The 17,758-nt window shown below is 42.8% G+C and overlaps 1 protein-coding gene across 2 annotated transcripts in view; it reads right to left on the reverse strand.

Annotated features, from left to right (window-relative positions):
• The window catches only part of MCF2L2 (MCF.2 cell line derived transforming sequence-like 2), a 252,449-nt gene that overhangs the window by 123,973 nt on the left and 110,718 nt on the right, over positions 1–17,758 (reverse strand). For both annotated transcript variants that reach the window (XR_007135864.1, XM_047787395.1), the window contains exons 11-12: positions 13,799–13,990; positions 10,695–10,886 (exon numbers count right to left, since the gene is read on the reverse strand). Coding sequence is in view for 1 of the 2 variants with exons in the window: in XM_047787395.1 (XP_047643351.1) it covers positions 10,695–10,886; positions 13,799–13,990 (384 nt within the window). In the remaining variant the exon portion in view is untranslated. The remainder of the gene's footprint in view (positions 1–10,694; positions 10,887–13,798; positions 13,991–17,758) is intronic.

A 17,758-nucleotide genomic window follows, 5' to 3' on the forward strand; every position in this document is an offset into this window, starting at 1 on the left:
TTATAGCATCATGTCATCTGCAAATAATGACAGTTTTACTCTTCCCCTTATATTTGAATGTCTTTTAATCATTTTTCTTGTCTAACTGGTATGGCTAGGATTTCCACTGCTATGTTAATAGGAGTGGCAAGAATGGGAATCCTTATCTTGTTCCTATTTTTGGAGGAAGAGCTTTTATATTTTTACTGTTTAAAATGATGTTAAAGTTTTTCAAAAACAAGTTGTTCCTTATATTTTCCAACTCTATTAAAAACTTTCAATTTTTCGCTCTGTGCATCCATTCTTTTCCTGAGTTCTTTGATCATCCTGACAATCATTACCCTGCACTCTTTCTAGGGTAGACTGCCTATCTCCAGCTCACATAGTTGTTATTCTTATCTTCTTCCTTCGTATGGAACATGTTCCTCTGCTGTTTTATTTTGCCTAAGTTGCTATTTGTATTTTTATGTTTTTGGTAGGTTAGTTATATTTCCTGATCTTGCAGAAGTGGCCATCTGTAGGAGACATCCTATGTGTCCCAGCAGTGTACTCCCCTCTGATCATCCAAGCTATATGCTCTAGGGTTCCCCCAAGATGGTTGTGTGGGTCATTCTGCTGTGGTGGGTTGACTACATGGATGGTCTAGTGTGCTTGGTTGGTCCCTGGTATAGTTGACTGCCAGGACCTACCTTGTGTGGAGGCTGCTGGCTTCTGGTTGGCAGGACCTGGTCACATGGCTGACTACAGAACCCCAGGGGGGCTAGTGTTGGCTCACTGGTGGGTGGAGTCAGTGTCCAGAAGACTCCAAGGCCGTTCATCCACTGGTGGGTGAAGCCAGCTCCCAAGTTTAGTATTGAAAGGTATAGCCAGGTCCTAGAATTTGGCTGTAAGGTCCAGAGATCCCAGAGGTGGTGGTCAGATTGTGTATAAGGTCCAGGGTGTCCAGAAGCTTGTGTTGGCCTGCAAGTGAGCAGGGCTGGGGCCCAGCTGGTCTTATGGCAGGATTTGGACTGCTATGGGCAGACTGGGCCTGCAAACTGTCAGACTATGATTTTCTTGCACCTGGTATCTGCCCCCTGGCAGGTGAGGCTGATCCAGGGATTAGAGTAGACTTCCTGGAGGGCAGGGCAGGTGCCTGCCCACTGGTGGTTAGAGCTGGGCCCTGGCCCTCTGATTGGCAAGTCTATCTCTAGAGGATGTCTAGAGGCAACTGTGGGCTCAGGAAGTCTTCAGGCAGCCTGTCTGATGGTGGGTGGGGCTGAGTCCACACCCAGTTAGTTGCCTGGCCAGTCCCAACACTGGTGCCTAAAGGCCTTTGAGTGGGGCCAGGTCTTGACATTAATCAGCTAGAGGGGAGTATACTACAATAATGCCTGGCTGCACTAGTGTCATGGGAAAAGGAATTCCCAAGTATGGCTATCACCCATGTCTATGTTCCCAGAGTGAACCACAGCTGCTCTTCACTTCTCTGGAAACTCTCCAAGACTATTGGGTAGGTCTGGCCCAGGCTCCTATCAAATTGCTGTTTTGCCCTGGGTCCTAAAGCAGGTGAGATTTTGTGTGTGCCTTTAAAGAATGAATTCTCTACTTTCCCCAGTCCTGTGAGATTCCTAAAATTAAGCTCTGCTAGCCTTCAAAGCAAATGTTCTGGGGGCTTATCCTCCTGGTGCAGGACCCCTGGGCTGGGGAGCCCAATGTGGGGCTCAGAATTCTCATGCCTGCAAAATAATTATTCTTGTTTATGGGTTGCCCACCTGGGGATATGAAACAAGTCCACCTCTCCTAACCACCTTATCGTGATTCCTTCTTTATGTCTTTAGTTGTATAAGATCTTTTCCTATAGGTTCTGGTCTTTTTCATCAACGGTTGTTCTGCAAATAGTTGTGATTTTGGTATGCTCATGAGAGGAGGTGAGCCCAGGGTCTTTTTACTCTGCCATCTTGGCCAGCCTCAAAAATAGCCTTTAATACGTTATGTTCCCTCTATACCAACTTTGATGAGAGTTTTTTTTTAATTTTTATTATAGCTGATTTACAGTTGTTCTGTCAATTTCTGCTGTATAGCAAAGTGACCCAGTCATACATATACACACACTCTTCTTCTCACATTATCTTCTATCATGTTGTATCACAAGAGATGATGAGAGTTTTTATCATGAATGGATACAGGATTTTGTTAAATTCTTTTTCTGCATCTATTGAGATGATCATGTGATTTTTATCCTTCCTTTTGTTAACGTGGTTATCACACTGATTGATTTGTAGATATTAAATGCTTCCCTGGAGTTAATTCCACTTGATTGTGGTGTATAATTCTTTTTATATACTGTTGAATTCAGTTTGCTAATACTTTTTTGAGGATTTTTGCACGTATATTCATCAGAGATATTGGCCTGTAATTTCCTTTATTTTGACAGTGTCTTTGGCTTTGATATCGGGTAATATCAGGTGGCTTCATAGAATGAATTTGGGAATTCTCCCTCTTTTTCAATTCTTTGGGATAGTTTGAGAAAGGCAGGTATTACCTCTTCTTTATATGTTTGGTAGAATTCTCCTGTGAAACAATCCAGTCCTAGACTTTTGTTTCATGAGGTTTTTTAAAAATTATTATTATTATAAATTCAACTTTACTGCTAATGACTGGCCTGTTCAGACTATTTCCTTCTGAAAGAAGGAAGTCTCAGAAGACTGTATGCTTCTAGAAATTTATGCATTTCTTTTAGGTTGTCCAATTTGTTGGCACATAACTGTCTGTAGTATTCTTTTTTTTTTTTTGTCTTTTTGCCTTTTCTAGGGCTGTTCCCGCAGCATATGGAGGTTCCCAGGCTAGGGGTCGAAACGGAGCCACAGCAACATGGGATCTGAGCCGTGTCTGCAACCTACATCACAGCTCATGGCAATGCCAGATCCTTAACCCACTGAGCAAGGCCAGGGATCGAACCTGCAACCTCACAGTTCCTAGTTGGATTCGTTAACCACTGCACCATGACAGGAACTCCCTGTAGTATTCTTTTATGATTTTTTTGTATCTCTGTGATATTTCTATTTCCTTTTTTTTTTTTTTTTTTTCTTTTTAGGGCTGCACATGCAGCATGTGGAAGTTCCCAGGCTAGGGGTCAAATTGGAGCTACAGCGGCTGGCCTATGCCACAGCCACGGTAATGCAGGATCTGAGCCATATCTGTAACCTACACCACAGCTCACAGCAACGCTGGATCCTTAACCCACTGAGTGAGGCCAGGGATTGAACCTGCATCCTCATGGATACTAGTCGGGTTAATTTCTGCTGCGCCACATTTCTTATTTGTTAATTTGGGTCTTCTCTTTTTCTTGATGAGCCTAGATAAAGGCTTTTCAACTTTATCTTTTAAAAAACTAGCTCTTGGCTTCATTGATCTTTTCCATTGTTTTTTGGATTTTATTTATTTCTTCCCTGATCTTTATTACTTCCTTTCTCATGATAACTTTGGGCTTTGTTAGTCTTTTTTAAATTCCTTTAGATGACAAGTTAAGATTTTTCTTATTTTTTTTTAATTAAAAAAATTTTTTTTAATTTGTCTTTTTGCCTTTTCTTGGGCCACCCCCACAGCATGTGGAGGTTCCCAGCCTAGGGGTCTAATCAGAGCTACAGCTGCCGGCCTACACCACAGCCACAGCAACATGGGATCCGAGCTACATCTGCAACCTACACCACAGCTCATGGCAACGCCGGATCCTTAACCCACTGAGAGAGGCTAGGGCGAACCCGCAACCTCATGGTTCCTAGTTGGATTCGTTAAGCACTGCGCCATGACAGGAACTCCAAGATTTTTCTTATTTCTTGGGGTAGTTCTGTATCATTATAAACTTACTGCTTAGAACTACTTTTGTTTGCTATGTGCCATAGATTTTGGAAAATTGTGTTTTTATTTTCATTTGTTTTGAGGTATTTTCTAATTTCCTCTTTGATTTCTTCCTTGACTCATTGGTTTTTTAGTAGCATGTTGTTTAGTCTCTATGTGTTTGAGTTTTTCCCATTTTTCTTCCTGTAACTGATTTGTAGTTACCATTGTGGTAAAACAAAAGAAAACAAAACAACAACAACAAAAAAAAACCAGGCTGATATAATTTCTATCTTCTTAAATTTTTTGAGAATTATTTTCTGGCTGTCATGTAATCCATGCTGGAGAATGTTCCATGCACACTTGAAAAGAATGTTGTATGCTCTCCTGCTTTTGGAAAGAACGTCCTGTGAATAGAAGTCTAAATGGTCTAATGTGCCATTTAAGAGCATTGTTTCTGTACTGATTTTTCCATCTGGATATTTTGTCCATTATTGTGAGTGGGGTGTTAAGAGTCACCTACTATTACTGTATTATTGTGGAACTCTCCTTCTCTGTCTGCTAATATTTGCTTTATATATTTAGGTGTTCCTATATTAGGTGCATATATGTTAACAAATACTATATCCTCTTCCTGTATTGATCCCTTTATCACTATATAATGCCCTTCTTTGTTTTTTGTTACAGACTTTGTAGTAAAGTCTATATTGTCTGAGATGAGTATTGCTACCCTAACTTTCTCGTTGTTTTCATTTGTATGAAATACCTTTTCTATCCTCTTACTTTCAGTCTGTTTATCTTTAGCTCTGAAGTGAGTCTCCTGTAAGCTGCATATAGAGAGATCTTGTGTTTTTTTAATCCAGTCAGTCAATCTTTTGATTGGAGCACATAGTCCACTGACATTTAAGGTAATTATTGATAGTTTTGTATTTATTGGCATTTTTTACTTGTTTTCTGGTTGCTTTTGTAGTTCATCTCTGTTCTTCCCTTGTGGTTTTATGATTTTCTTTAGTGGTATGCTTATGTTCCTGTCTCTGGTTTTTGTGTATCTGTTATAGGTTTTGATTTGTGGTTACCATGAGGTTCATATATGTTGACCTGTAACTATATCTACTTGTTTTAAACTGGTACTCATTTAAGTTCAGACACATTCTAAAGAGCTACATTTTTTTTTAACTGAGCTCCCTCATGTTTTGTGTCTTTGATGCCATATTTTGTATCTTCATATGTATCCCTTCACTATTTATTGCAGTTAAGAGTTAATTTTACAATTTCTTGTGTTTTAATAGTCATACTAGCTTATTTAAATGGTTGAACCACAGCCTTTACTATATATTTGCCTTTACTAATAGAATTTTTCCTTTCTATAGATTTTTACTTCTTGCAGCTTTTTCCTTTCCACTTAGAGATGACCCTTTAACATTTCTTTTAGGGGCTATTTAGTGTTAATGAACTCTTACAAGTTTTTGCTCATCTGAGAAGTTCTTTATTTCTCCCTCAATTCTAAAAGATAATCTTGCTGTGAGGAATATTTATGTTATAGGTGTTTCCCTCTTAGCACTTTATATCAATCACAGCCACTCCCTCCTGGCCTATAAAGTTTCTGCAGAAAGTTAGCTGATAGCTTTATGGTTCCCCTGTATATCACTCTTTTTTTTTTTTTTCCTTTTGTTGCCTTTAGATTTCTCTCTTTATCTCTATCATTTTAATTAAAATGTCTTGATGTGAGTCTCTTGGGTTCATCTTGTTTAGGACCCTCTGTGCTTCCGGTACCTGGATATCTGTTTCCTTCATCAGGTTCAGGAAGTTTTCAGCCATAATTTCATCAAATACATTTTCAACCCCTTTCTCTCTCTCTTCTCCTTCTGGGACCCCTATAATGCCATTGTTGCTACACTTGATGCTGTTCCAGAGTTCCTTATTTATTTTCATTTTTAAAATGTTTTTCTTTTTGCTCTTCTGATTAGGTGATTTCCATTATACTATTTTCCAGATCATTTATGTGTTACTTGGTATCACCTAGTCAGCTGCTAATAACTTCTGGTGTGTTTTTCATTTCAGTTATAGTATTCTTCAGTTCTGACTGGTTCATTTTTAAATAAGTATTTTCTAGTTCTTGTTACTATTTCCACTGTGTTTATCTATTCTTTTACCTATTTCAGTTAGCATTCTTATTACTAATGCTTTGAACTATTTATCTGGTAAATTATTTATCTCTGTTTCATTATGAGCTTTTTTTCCTTTTTTTTTTTCATTGTTCATTTGAAATAAATTTCTCTATCTTCTTATTTTGCTTAACTTTTTCTGTCTTTATTCAATTAGGTGAAACAGTTATATATCCTGCTCTTGAAGGAGTTTCCAAGTGTGGGAGCATCCCTACTCAGTTTGCATGTGCCCAGTGGCTTTGGTGGGAGGGCTGGATCTGACATGAGCACAAGTCCCATCTTTCCTCTTGGTGTGCTGGCAGAACCAGGTGTGAGGCAGGACTTCTCCTCTGCTCAGTGGCCATCACCCCCCTATTAGGTGCAAAGTCTGATCCGAAATTGCTGGAGCAGAAGCCCTAAGGGTTGGGTCCAAGCTGATATTGTTTCCTCTAAGTGTGTGCTCTCCATCTCCTACTAGCATTGGTACCTTTGCCCCAAAGTGAGCAGTGCTGGAGCAAGAGGGGCCAGAATGGGTACCTGGTACAGGCAGGAGTGTGTGCTGGGGTGTCCCTGGCACATCAGTCAAGAGTTCCAGACTGCTCTGGATCTATCTCCTCCATGAGCATGAGTCATGGCTGCCCTCACTCTGTTCAGATGCTGTGTTGGATCCAAGCAGCATCATCCCCAACAACTGGGCATCTCTCTCAGCTGGGGCAGCTTTCATCCTAGTGTGGACCTATGCCACGGAGATAACAGGGCCAGAGCGATTGCTTGGCCTGGGGTGGGGTGTATGCTGGGGCAGTTGAGAGAAACTGGCCAGAACCCAAGGAAGTTTCTATCTGCTTCCTCTGCCTTGTTTCAGGAGTGTGCAAGCATGTGCACATTTTTCATTAGTGGAGTCTAAGTTTCTTACAGCCCCACTGTCACTCCCATTGCATTTTTACAATTTTTTAAATTTGTTTACATTTTTACAGATTGATGGTTATGTTTTTTATTTTATTTTTAATTGAAGTACAGTTTATTTACAATCTTGTGCTAGTTTTTGGTGTATGGTACATATAGCAAATTGATTCATATTCTTCTCCATATGGTATATCCCAGCATATTGAATATAGAATATAGTTCCCTGTGCTCTCTTATTGTTAATCCATTCTATATAGAATAGTTTGCATATGATCCTTTTTATGTGTCATTGGATCTCACAGGTTTTTAAACCAGCTGAGGGGACTCACCCTCCCTGTGTAAGACCCTGGGGTTGGGGCACCCAATATGTGGTTCAAACTGCTCACTCCCCAGGGTGCATCTCTGAGCACATCTAATTCCCTTCCTCCTCTGTGCCCCCTCCCAGGGGCATGGTCTTGCCCTGATTGCTTCTCTTCCCTTCCTACCTGATTCCACGTGGGTCTTCTTTTTTATGGCTTTGACTGAACAAGTGTCTTTCTGCCGGTCTCATTTGTTTTCAGTGAGACTTGCTCCACATGTAGATATAGTATTGATATGTTTGTTGGGGGTGGTGAGCTCTGCATCCTCCTAATCTGCCATCTTGATCTCCCTCTCTAGGATCATTCTATTTACTTCCTTTCCCAGCCCTAGGTACATCCAGTTCTCCAAGGAGGCCAGTTCTCTTTTACTGGAGAATGGAATTAGAAACCAAGTTCTCAGTGGTGGGCATAGTCATCGATACTAGGGGGTCTCACTGTTTCTATGCTCAGCATTAACTGTCCAAGTAAGAAGATACATGTGTCTATACCAACGTGTGTATATGCACATAAGAGGATTATTTCTATATGTAGAGAGTGCCAGTTTTGTCAACCAAGTCATTACTCCTCCATGGATAAAACTCTCTGACACAACAGGATATTTAAATATTATAACCTAGAATTTTACTCCAAATGAAAAGAAGAAAAAAATGTGTTTTGGAGATTTTTTTGGGTTCATTTTAGATTTTTAAAATACATTTTTTCTGGTCTTCTCCTTCCTCCAGAGGTGGTTTATTAAGTTGTATTCATTTCCTGGTGGATGGTGAGGTCAGGAAGTTTGCTAATACTGGCCAAAATGGCAGCTGTGGCCATAAGTCTCCCTAGTTGACCTGATGGACATGGAGCTAATGGACATGGAGCTGAGTTAGACTGCTATGCTTTAGGAATACGACTAGGGCTACCAATCATCCCGGGTCTATGATATAGCACTGACATTAGATGGACCTCCTCTTTGTCTTCTCTGCAGGGAAGTGGAAGGGTCCCTGTGTTAGGGGAAGATGACCTGCCTAACCACCCTCACATTGTGACCTCAAGATCACGCCTTACCACCAAAACGCACTGGGAGGACTCAGGAAAAGAACATCACTGAGGCACAACCCCAAACTAAGTTGCCTCCACTGTACTTGGCCCTCTCTGCCACTTACCTGCCCACTTTTTCAGCAAAAGTAGATTGGACAAAAGGCATAGAAACATAGAGATAGATAAAAATCTTGCCTCACAGAAGCTCCCAGTGTAATGAACAAAACAGATATTGAAAATAAACTACTAAGGGAGTTCCTGTTGTGGTGCAGGGGAAACGAATCTGACTAGGAATCATGAGGTTGAGGGTTCGATCCCTGGCCTCACTTAGTGGGTTCGGGATCCGGCGTTGCCGTGAGCTATGGTATAGGTCGCAGATGCAGCTCGGATCTGGCGTTGCTGTGGCTCTGGCGTAGGCCAGTGGCTACAGCTCCGATTAGACCCCTAGCCTGGAACCTCCATATGCTGGGGGTGAGGCCCTAAAAGGACAAAAAGACCAAAAAAACCCAAAAAACCAACCAACCAAACAAACAAAACTACTAGGGAGTTCCCTTCGTGGCTCAGGGGAAACAAATCTGACTAGCATCCATGAGGACGCAGGTCTGATCCCTGGCCTTGCTCAGTGGTTAAGGATCCAGCATTGCCACTGAGCTGTGGTATAGGTTGCAGACGCGGCTCAGATCCCAAGTTGCTGTGGCTGTGGCATGGGTCACCAGCTGTAGCTCTGACTTGACCCCTAGCCTGGGAACCTCCATATGCTGTGGGTACAGCCCTAAAAATACAAAACATCAAACGACTAGGATACAGTATGCTGTGTATCATTTTGGAGCAAAGGCTCTTGGTCTGGATCCATGGATGGACTTCAAGGTGTTTTCTAAAATTAATTATAAAAAGTGATATTTGCTTCCCTACTACATCTCTCTCCACTGCTCTGTGTCCCACATACTGACCACTAGGGACTCCATCAGATGAGCTCACTAGATGCTCACGGGCTTTTAGCTGGATCTGTCCAATGGGATGCACCACCAGGAATCTGAGAGAGGGAGAGAGAAAAGTAGGGATATATATGTCTCCACCAGTGGTTAGCTTCTTCTGCTGAAGACCACAGCTCTTACTGGTTCTTACAGTCATAGTTGCAGTACTTTCTGGGTTCCCCTTTGTTTTTCAGGCTTGGGGGTGATAACTGCTCCCTATTTCTTGCTAGCCCGGTGCTTCACCATCCCTACTGGATTCCCTAAATGTTGCCCTTATCTTTGTAAGAAATGCCTACATCAAACTCCATTCAATCATTTGGAGTCTGCAGAGTCCTGAAAACATGTGGATCAGATTTTCAAAAGGATCTATGATCCAAAAGAGGTTAAAAAAAAAAAAAAGTCCTTTCAGCAGAAGTACATATAAGGTGATGTAGGTCTAAGAGGAAGGTGTGCTCTCTATAACTGCTGGCTTCACAGACGAGTGCTCCTCTCAAAATGTAAATATTATTCCCCTGCTGAAACCCTTCACTGCCTCTTAGAATAAAGACCAAACTCCTTCCTATGTCCTAACTCATCTGGCCCTCTTCAATCTCACTTCAAACACTCTTCCTTTGTTCTCTGAACTCCAACCACCCTGACTTTTGGACTCTGCACTTGTGCCTGGCTCCCTCCAGCCTTGCAGCCAGGCATACGCTGATCCTTCTATCTGGAAAAGCTCCTCCATCTTCTCTACTCATTTTTCAGGGCTTGGTTCAAGTGACTCTTCCCAGGGGATTTCCAGGTTAGGTTCCTTTGTCAATACCCAATAGGACCCTGAATCCATCCTCCAGAGCACATATCTCAGCTTGCAACACATTTTTATGTTTTTTGTCTAATATTTATTAATGTCAATCTTTTCCATACATAAACTGTAAGTTCTATGAAAGATGGAACAACACCTCTTTCCACTCGTAAATGTGTTCCTCAGCATTCAGCACTATGATACCTCAGAATGCTCACATGTATTTGGAGAGAAATGAATGACTGAAGGTGACATTTGAATCAGACCATGAAGAGTCAGTTTGCCAGGGCACACAGACCAGGAATTTAAGAAGCAGCCTGATGGAGTTCCCCTTGTTGCTCAGTGGGTTAAAAACCTACTATCTATGAGGATGCAGGTTCGATCCCTGGCCTCTCTCAGTGGATTAAAAGATCTGGCATTGCTATAAGCTGCAGTGAAGGTCACGGATGCAGCTTGGATCTTACATTGCTGTGGCTGTGGCACAGGCCGGCAGCTGCAGCTCTGATTTGACCCCTAGCCTGGGAACTTCCATATGCCATAGGTGCGACCCTAAAGAGACAAAAAAAAAAAAAAAAAAAAAAAGAACGAGAAAAGAAGCCACCTAAGGGCTCAAGAACTGGTTAACCATACATCCTACCTACATTTTCTTGGGCAACAGGCAAAATAATCTCCACATTTCTTTCCCCCAAACACAATCAAAATAACTCAGAAACATTACCTTTACATCAAGAGTGAGCATCAACTCAAACTGGTTGTAAAACTCCTTGGGGCTGGGCAACTGGTACTCCTTCACTGTACCCAGGAATGTCTCAATGTCGTTCAAGGCAATGTCAACTCCCTCTCGGGAGTGGCACTTGTCTACAGCTTGGGATGCCAAGAGGTAGATTCCTGCTTCACACCACTGGCTGACCTTTGGGAAAGAAACACAGTGCCCTGTGCAGTTAGCCTACCCGCAACACAGCCCCCATAATCTTCAGGAAGTCCAAGTTCATATGGGGTCAACAAGGATTTTGAGACAATGGGAAACTGTCATGGGACAGCATCAAGTTTAGAGATCCAACCGCTGCAAATACAACCACGAGGTGGAGAAGCCCAAATCAATTTTACACCTGTATACTTTTCAGGGAAGTCACCCAGTCAAAAAATGAATCACATAAGCATTCTTTTTTACACTGACAGTAACTAACACATCTCCAAGAGGAGAGAATTGAATATTTTTACGTTTGGTCTAACACTTGCATTTATTAGCATTTAGCATTCCAAGGGAAGCATCTAAGAATGTAAAACTTTGTAACTCATAACTCAAATTTTCCAGAATGCTGAAATTAAATCGGATAGGTAATGAATTCTAACAATTTAATTTTTTAAAAACTTAAATGTAAAGACAGGGGCCCTTGTGCTATTTGAATATTTATGTGAAAAGAAGCTGCCAGGGCAATTACATCTGCAATTCCATTTACTGTGTGACCTGAAGAGCTATGTCAAATAACTATACAGAGAAAAAAGATCAAAAGGGAGCTCTCTAAAGTAGTTATCTCTATGTGGGAAAATCATGGGCAACTTAAATTGGTCTTTATTTTTTTTCCCTATATTATCTACACTGAATTTGTACTACTTAAAAAAAAATTTTTTTTAAACAAAGACCCCCTTTTAAAAAAAATATTATTTATTTATTTATTGTCTTTTTAGGGCCATACCCACAGCATATGGAGGTTCCCAGGCTAGGGGTCCAAGGCGAGCTACAGCTGCTGGCCTACACCACGGCTCATGGCAAGGTCGGAACCTTAACCCACTGAGCGAGGCCAGGGATCAAAACTGTGTCCTCATGGAGGCTAGTCAGATTTGTTTCTGCTGAGCCATGATGGGAACTCCCTGCAATACTTTTAGAATAGTAAAAAATAATAGAGATATTTAAAAGCTGATGATTACCACCTTGTGGGGCTGAGGAGGGGATGGTATGTAGGTCAGTGTGCATTAGTAACTTTTTTCCTCCTTCTGCCTCCATTTTTGGATTTTCAAAACAATATGAACTATGTTTTGATACATACTGTGAAAAACTTCTCTTCAAATATCATGCCCATATCTGCAGAAAACACCAAGCTGGGGTCTTCTGCAGAGTCATAGATAGCAGCTACTTGCTTCCCAAAACACACACACTGCACACATGAGTATTAGGCTATTATCTCTGGAGCAGAAATGGAGTGAGAAAAACAGCAGCTGATCCCACAGAGAGATCAGTGCACAAAGGAGGAACAGCTGTATTTCATTGACACTAAAATCCCTTTGGCAACGGGATGATGTGAATAGCCTGGGCAGGTGCCCCCAGCTCTCAGAGAGAAACTACTGTGGGAATGGAGCATGCTGACTCATGGCAGTGAGCTGTGAGCTGCCTAGGAACAGCTGAATAGCTGACAGGGAAGGCTCCAGAAATCACAGACCCTGCTGACTGGGCACTGGCCTCAGAGATCACTGCTGAAGGGCAGTGGGGGGCCGCACCCTCTCCCTGTGAGCCCTCTGCACATAGCACTGCTGTCTAGTTTAGGGGCCTCAAGTTTGCAATTTGGCGGTCCCAGCTTCAAATATGCCATCCTGTTTTCCTCATGTGTGGTCTTGGCCAATCTCTTATCCAGGCTTCTCAGTGTTGTCCATGTACCAGCTGCACCAAATCACCTGGGCATCATCCCAGTTTTACTGAATCAGAGTCTCCAGAGTGGTACATCAGGGAATCTGCAATTATAGCAAGCTCACCTCATGCACTCAATGTTTTGACCCACTGACTTAACCTTGCTGAGTATCAGTTTTGTCTCCATAAAATGAGACCATTAATACCTTCCTCATAGGTTGTCTTAAGGATTAAAGAGATGAGATAATTAAGCTCCTGGTAAGAACAGAGGGGATAGGAGTGTTTAATGGTCATTATTACTTTGGCTTCCTCAAAAGGATTTATGATCTGGTGCCTTTATATGAGAAGTGTTTTGCAAATACAGTGCTTGGTTCTCTGAACACCTGATGGGGAATCAAAAAATATCAGGGCCAGACCAAAACACACTCTTTATGTCTGTGTCCACATGGAGGAAATGGACTTTAGTTCACTCTAATGGCATATGGTGGGATGGCTGGGGCATTTTTGACCTTCAATACCTCTATGATCTAGAATATGGACAGTTTTTAATGCCTCTTGAGCACTGTTTCACATGAAAGACTTTATCATCTCAGCAACCATGAGGGGGAGGGAGGACAAATATGATTAAGAATATTTTATATTTGCAGCAGAAACGAATCTGACTAGGAACCATGAGGTTGTGGGTTCAATCCCTGGCCTCGCTCAGTGGGTTAAGGATCTGGCGCTGCTGTGAGCTGTGGTGTAGGTCACAGATGAGGCTTGGATCATGCGTTGTTGTGGCTGTGGCATAGGCCAGAAGCTGTAGCTCCGATTTGACCCCTAGCCTGGGTACCTCCATATGCTGTGGGTACGGCCCTAAAAAGCAAAAAAAAAAAAAAAAAAGAATGTAAGAATGTTTCATAGAAAATTTTGCAGGAGTTTCTGTCATGGCTCAGTGGGTTAAGATTACCCAACTAGTATCCATGAGGATGCGGGTTTGATCCCTGGCCTCGCTCAGTGGGCTAAGGATCCAGTGTTGCCATGAGCTGTGGTGCAGGTCGAAGCTCAGATCTGGCATTACTGTGGCTATGGCTGTGGCTGGCAGCTGCAGCTCCAATTTGACCCCTAGCCTGGGTACTTCCACATGCTGCAGGTGTGGCCCTTTTAAAAAAAAAAAGAAAATTTTGCAGACATCATGGTCACAGCTTTGTTTTGCTTACCTTGTCCAACTGTCTATGCAACTCCAAGGACTTTTCTAAAATGTCACATTTTTTCTTGTTTTCATTGATGAAGTCATCACAGAGATGCCTGAGCTCTGCACACCTGGGTCTGATGGAGTCCACTGCATAGTGGTGGTTTTGGATAAGCTGGTCCCCAATTACCGCAAGTAGCTGGGCCTTTTCCAAGGGTTCCTGCAAAGTAAACATCCACAGTCAAGCATCAGAAGCCAATTCAGTTTTTCAACTTCATCAATGAAAACAAACCAAAAAAAATGACATTTTAGAAAAGTCCTTGGAGTTGCATAGACAGTTGGAAAACTGAATTGAAAAACTTATGGTCTCCAGAGGAGACAGTTTGGGGGGGTGAGCGGATGTCCTTGGGTTGTGGGATGGAAATCCTGTGAAATTGAATTGTGATGATCACTATACAACTACAGATGTGATAAATTCATTTAGTAATTAAAAAAATAAAATAAGAAACTAATTCAGGAGCTCCCGCTGTGGCACAATGGGATCTGTGGTGTCTTGGGAGCCCTGGGACACAGGTTTGATCCTTGGCCCGGCACAGTGGGTTAAAGATCTGGCACTGCCTGTAGCTGCAGCTTAGGTCACAACTGCAGCCCTGAACTGATCCCTAGCCCCAGAGCTCCATATGCTGTGTGGGGGTGGCCAAAAATGGGAAAAAAAAAGAAGCCGCCAAATCACAGTGAGGCTGCTATTTGCCTGGCACTGTGTGTTCCAAACACGGAGGTTTTAGGCTAGGGAAAAGTTGACCAGATTTTAGGCTAAGAGTCTGGGGGCTCGGGAACCTTGGAAAACACTGGGGTGGTTCAAGGTCCAGAGGAAGTCTAACCTAGTCCAGGGTCATTTGCACTCTGAAGAAGAGCAAATCATTCATTCAAATATTTGTTGAGTTGTAAGCTAGGCACTATGGATATACTGTTAACAAGCCATGAATTTTCAGTTCAATGGAGAACTCAGATACTAAATAAATTGTACAAATAATTATTACAAGAGCATGAAGTGTTATACTGCACAGAACTGGAGTCTGAATCATCCTGTCAACTTAATGGAAAAGGAAAAGGGATAGACATATGGCCCTGAGGAGAGTGGGGAGTGAGCTGAGCCTGAGAAAATGCTAAAGCTATAGTTTTGGGCGAGTCTATGGGGGGATCATGAGACCCAAGAAATATGTTTGTCTAAACCTTTTCCTGCAACCCACAATGTCCCTGTCTGCTCTGACCTCGTCTGCTCAGCAACCGCATCTCCTACTTCTCTCTGCAGGGCTCACTTTATTCTAACTACATGTGCCATGTTTTCCTGTTTTTAACTCACTCATCATCTATTCTGAAGACCAAACATGTCCAGGTGCTTGGGGTTTGGTGGTAGACAAAGCAGGCAAAAATCTCTGCCCTTACAAAGCTTATATTTTATTAGGAGAGACAGGCAATAAATAAATATGTTAATAACATAATATCTTAGATAGTGATGAATACTCTGGAAAAAAATCAAACCAGAGAAGGAGGGCAGGGAGTGCTTGTAGAAGAGCTGCTATTTTAAATAGGATGGTGAGAGGAGCTCACTGAGAAGGTGCAAGCTGCAGCACAGAAGAGTTAACACAGCAGCCTGAGACTACTGTCCTTAGAAAGGCCTGCTTGCAAGGTTGGCCCTTGGCTGTCAGCTGGGAATGTCAGCTGGCAGGGTTCCTACCATTCCTAATGAGAATGGCTCACCGAATCTAAACTGTTCATGCAAACGATCTGTTTTATGTTGAACACCCGATTTCTTTCTGGGAGTCTGGAATTCTGGTATATACTAGGCAGAGGATACCTACATAACTATCTCTCAATAAAAACTCTGGGCAGGAAGCCCCTAGTAAGCTTTCCCCACTACGATGCTGTCTCAGCCCAGCAATCCACTGCTGGGGACATTACATGCATCCTGTGGGACTTCCTGGAAAAGTGGAAGCCAGCACCTGGTTTCCTCCAGACTTTACCCCACCCCCACCCCCCGCACCTTTTTCCCTTTGCTAATTTTGCTTGGTATTATTTCACTGTGATAAATCATGACCATGATCATAAGTTCACGCTGAGTCCTGTAAGTTCTCCTAGCAAATCTTTAAGCCTGGGTGTGATCTTCAGGACCCCTGACACAGAAGCCAAGACCTGAAGTGAGGGACAACCACACAGCACTTAGCTGAGAGGGGGGGCATGTCTGACATGTTTGGGTAGCAGCAGGAGGCTACTATGACTGCAGCAGAGAAGCAAGGAGGAAAGGAGTAAGAGACAAGATCAGAGAGGAAAAAAGGGGATCAGACCGGGAGGGCCTTGCTGCTACTGTGAGCACTTTGGTTCCATCCGTTGCAACATGGGATGTGCTGGAGGGTTTTGAGGAGAGGGTCTCATTCATGTTTTTGAAAGGATTACTCCAGCTATGCTGTTGAGAATGGCAGAGGGAAAGCAGGGAGACCAGGTAGGGGGGCTAACTGCAGTCACTCAGGTAAGAGGTATGGCTTCGACAAGGCTGGCAACTAAATTAGCTCCTGTCTCAGCACCCTTCCCTGGGATGCTCCTCCCAGGTCTAAGCTCTCGGCTTAGAATGAACTGATGAAGTCGGGGATGCAGTGATCTGCGTGGCTGACCTGAGTCAACACAGATGACTGCCACATCTCCAAAGGCCTCCAGGACAGAAGGCCCATATAGAACCTCGCTGACCACGTTGAACATCCAGGGTGCCACATCTGCCCTGGCTTAGCTTTTCATAGTAACCCAGGGAATCATGATGACTCCAAGGGTTGACAACTCTCCCTCTCTTAATTTACAGTGGTTAACAATTTTGACAATTTCAGGACCCCTGCCCCCACCCAGCCAATCATGTGCAGAGCACAGCTTCTTCTTAATACCTTTTGAACCCTGAGCCCTTCTTCCCCTTGTCACTGTGTGTTCCGACCTTGACGCCTTCTGACTGGGACAGCCAGTCTCTCTGATTTCCTTTAGGCTTTCCTTCAAATCTCACTCCACAATACTGATGAAACGGCAATTCCACTACAACATCTATTCGTGTTTACATGACTCCCAAGCCTCAAATCCATTTGTGGCTTCCTGCTGTGTTCAGGAGGAAGTTTGAATCCCTGAGCTATGCACAGAAGGCCTTTCCTCATTTGTCTCATACCTGTGCCTCCTCCTCCTTCACTTCTGTCACCCTCATCCTCTGCTATAACCAGACTCATGGCCCATTTGTAGTTCCTCAAATATTTAGGCAGCCTCAGGCTCCATGCCATCTCTTGCCCTCTCTGCCTAGAAAACTCCCTCCTTCTCCCACCACTCCCTGCCCTGCCTCTTCACCCCTCACCACCCCCTCAATGTACCTACACCCCTCTGGAACTAACTCCGAATCACTTCAGAGTTCATTTTCTCCCAGAAACTTCCTTTGACTCCACCATTTTATTCTGATGGCTCACTTCCATGCTCCTATAACACTCTATGCCATTTTGTGATCAGAGCATGAAATTGACTGAGCTGTGGTCTGTTATCTATTTGCCCATACCATGCCACAGGCTGGGCATGCACCAGTTCTTATTCAGCTTAAAGCAGTACATGGCATATGTTAAGCACTTAAGAATAAATGACTGGTGTGCAAAACAAAAAAGGAGTATTGATACAGAAATAAAGTGACATGAATAAATCACTGGCTCCTCAAAAAACTCAGGGATAAATACCTAGTACATCTGTTCTAAATAGCAAAGGCCCAGATGTACTGGTCACCATCGCTCAAAGGAGGTTAGAATGCTAATTCCTTAGGCAGCAATTTTTTACTTTTTTGCTCACTACTTTGTCTTTAGAACTCAGAACAGTACATAGCATGGTAGGAGATCAATAAAGATTTGCAGAAGGAATGAAGAACAAATAAGACACTTATACTAGAACTGCTCAGCCACTGCAGGTTGAACTGTGCAAATGT

Source organism: Phacochoerus africanus, chromosome 1 (genome assembly GCF_016906955.1).
Source record: "Phacochoerus africanus isolate WHEZ1 chromosome 1, ROS_Pafr_v1, whole genome shotgun sequence".
Classification (NCBI taxonomy): domain Eukaryota; kingdom Metazoa; phylum Chordata; class Mammalia; order Artiodactyla; family Suidae; genus Phacochoerus; species Phacochoerus africanus.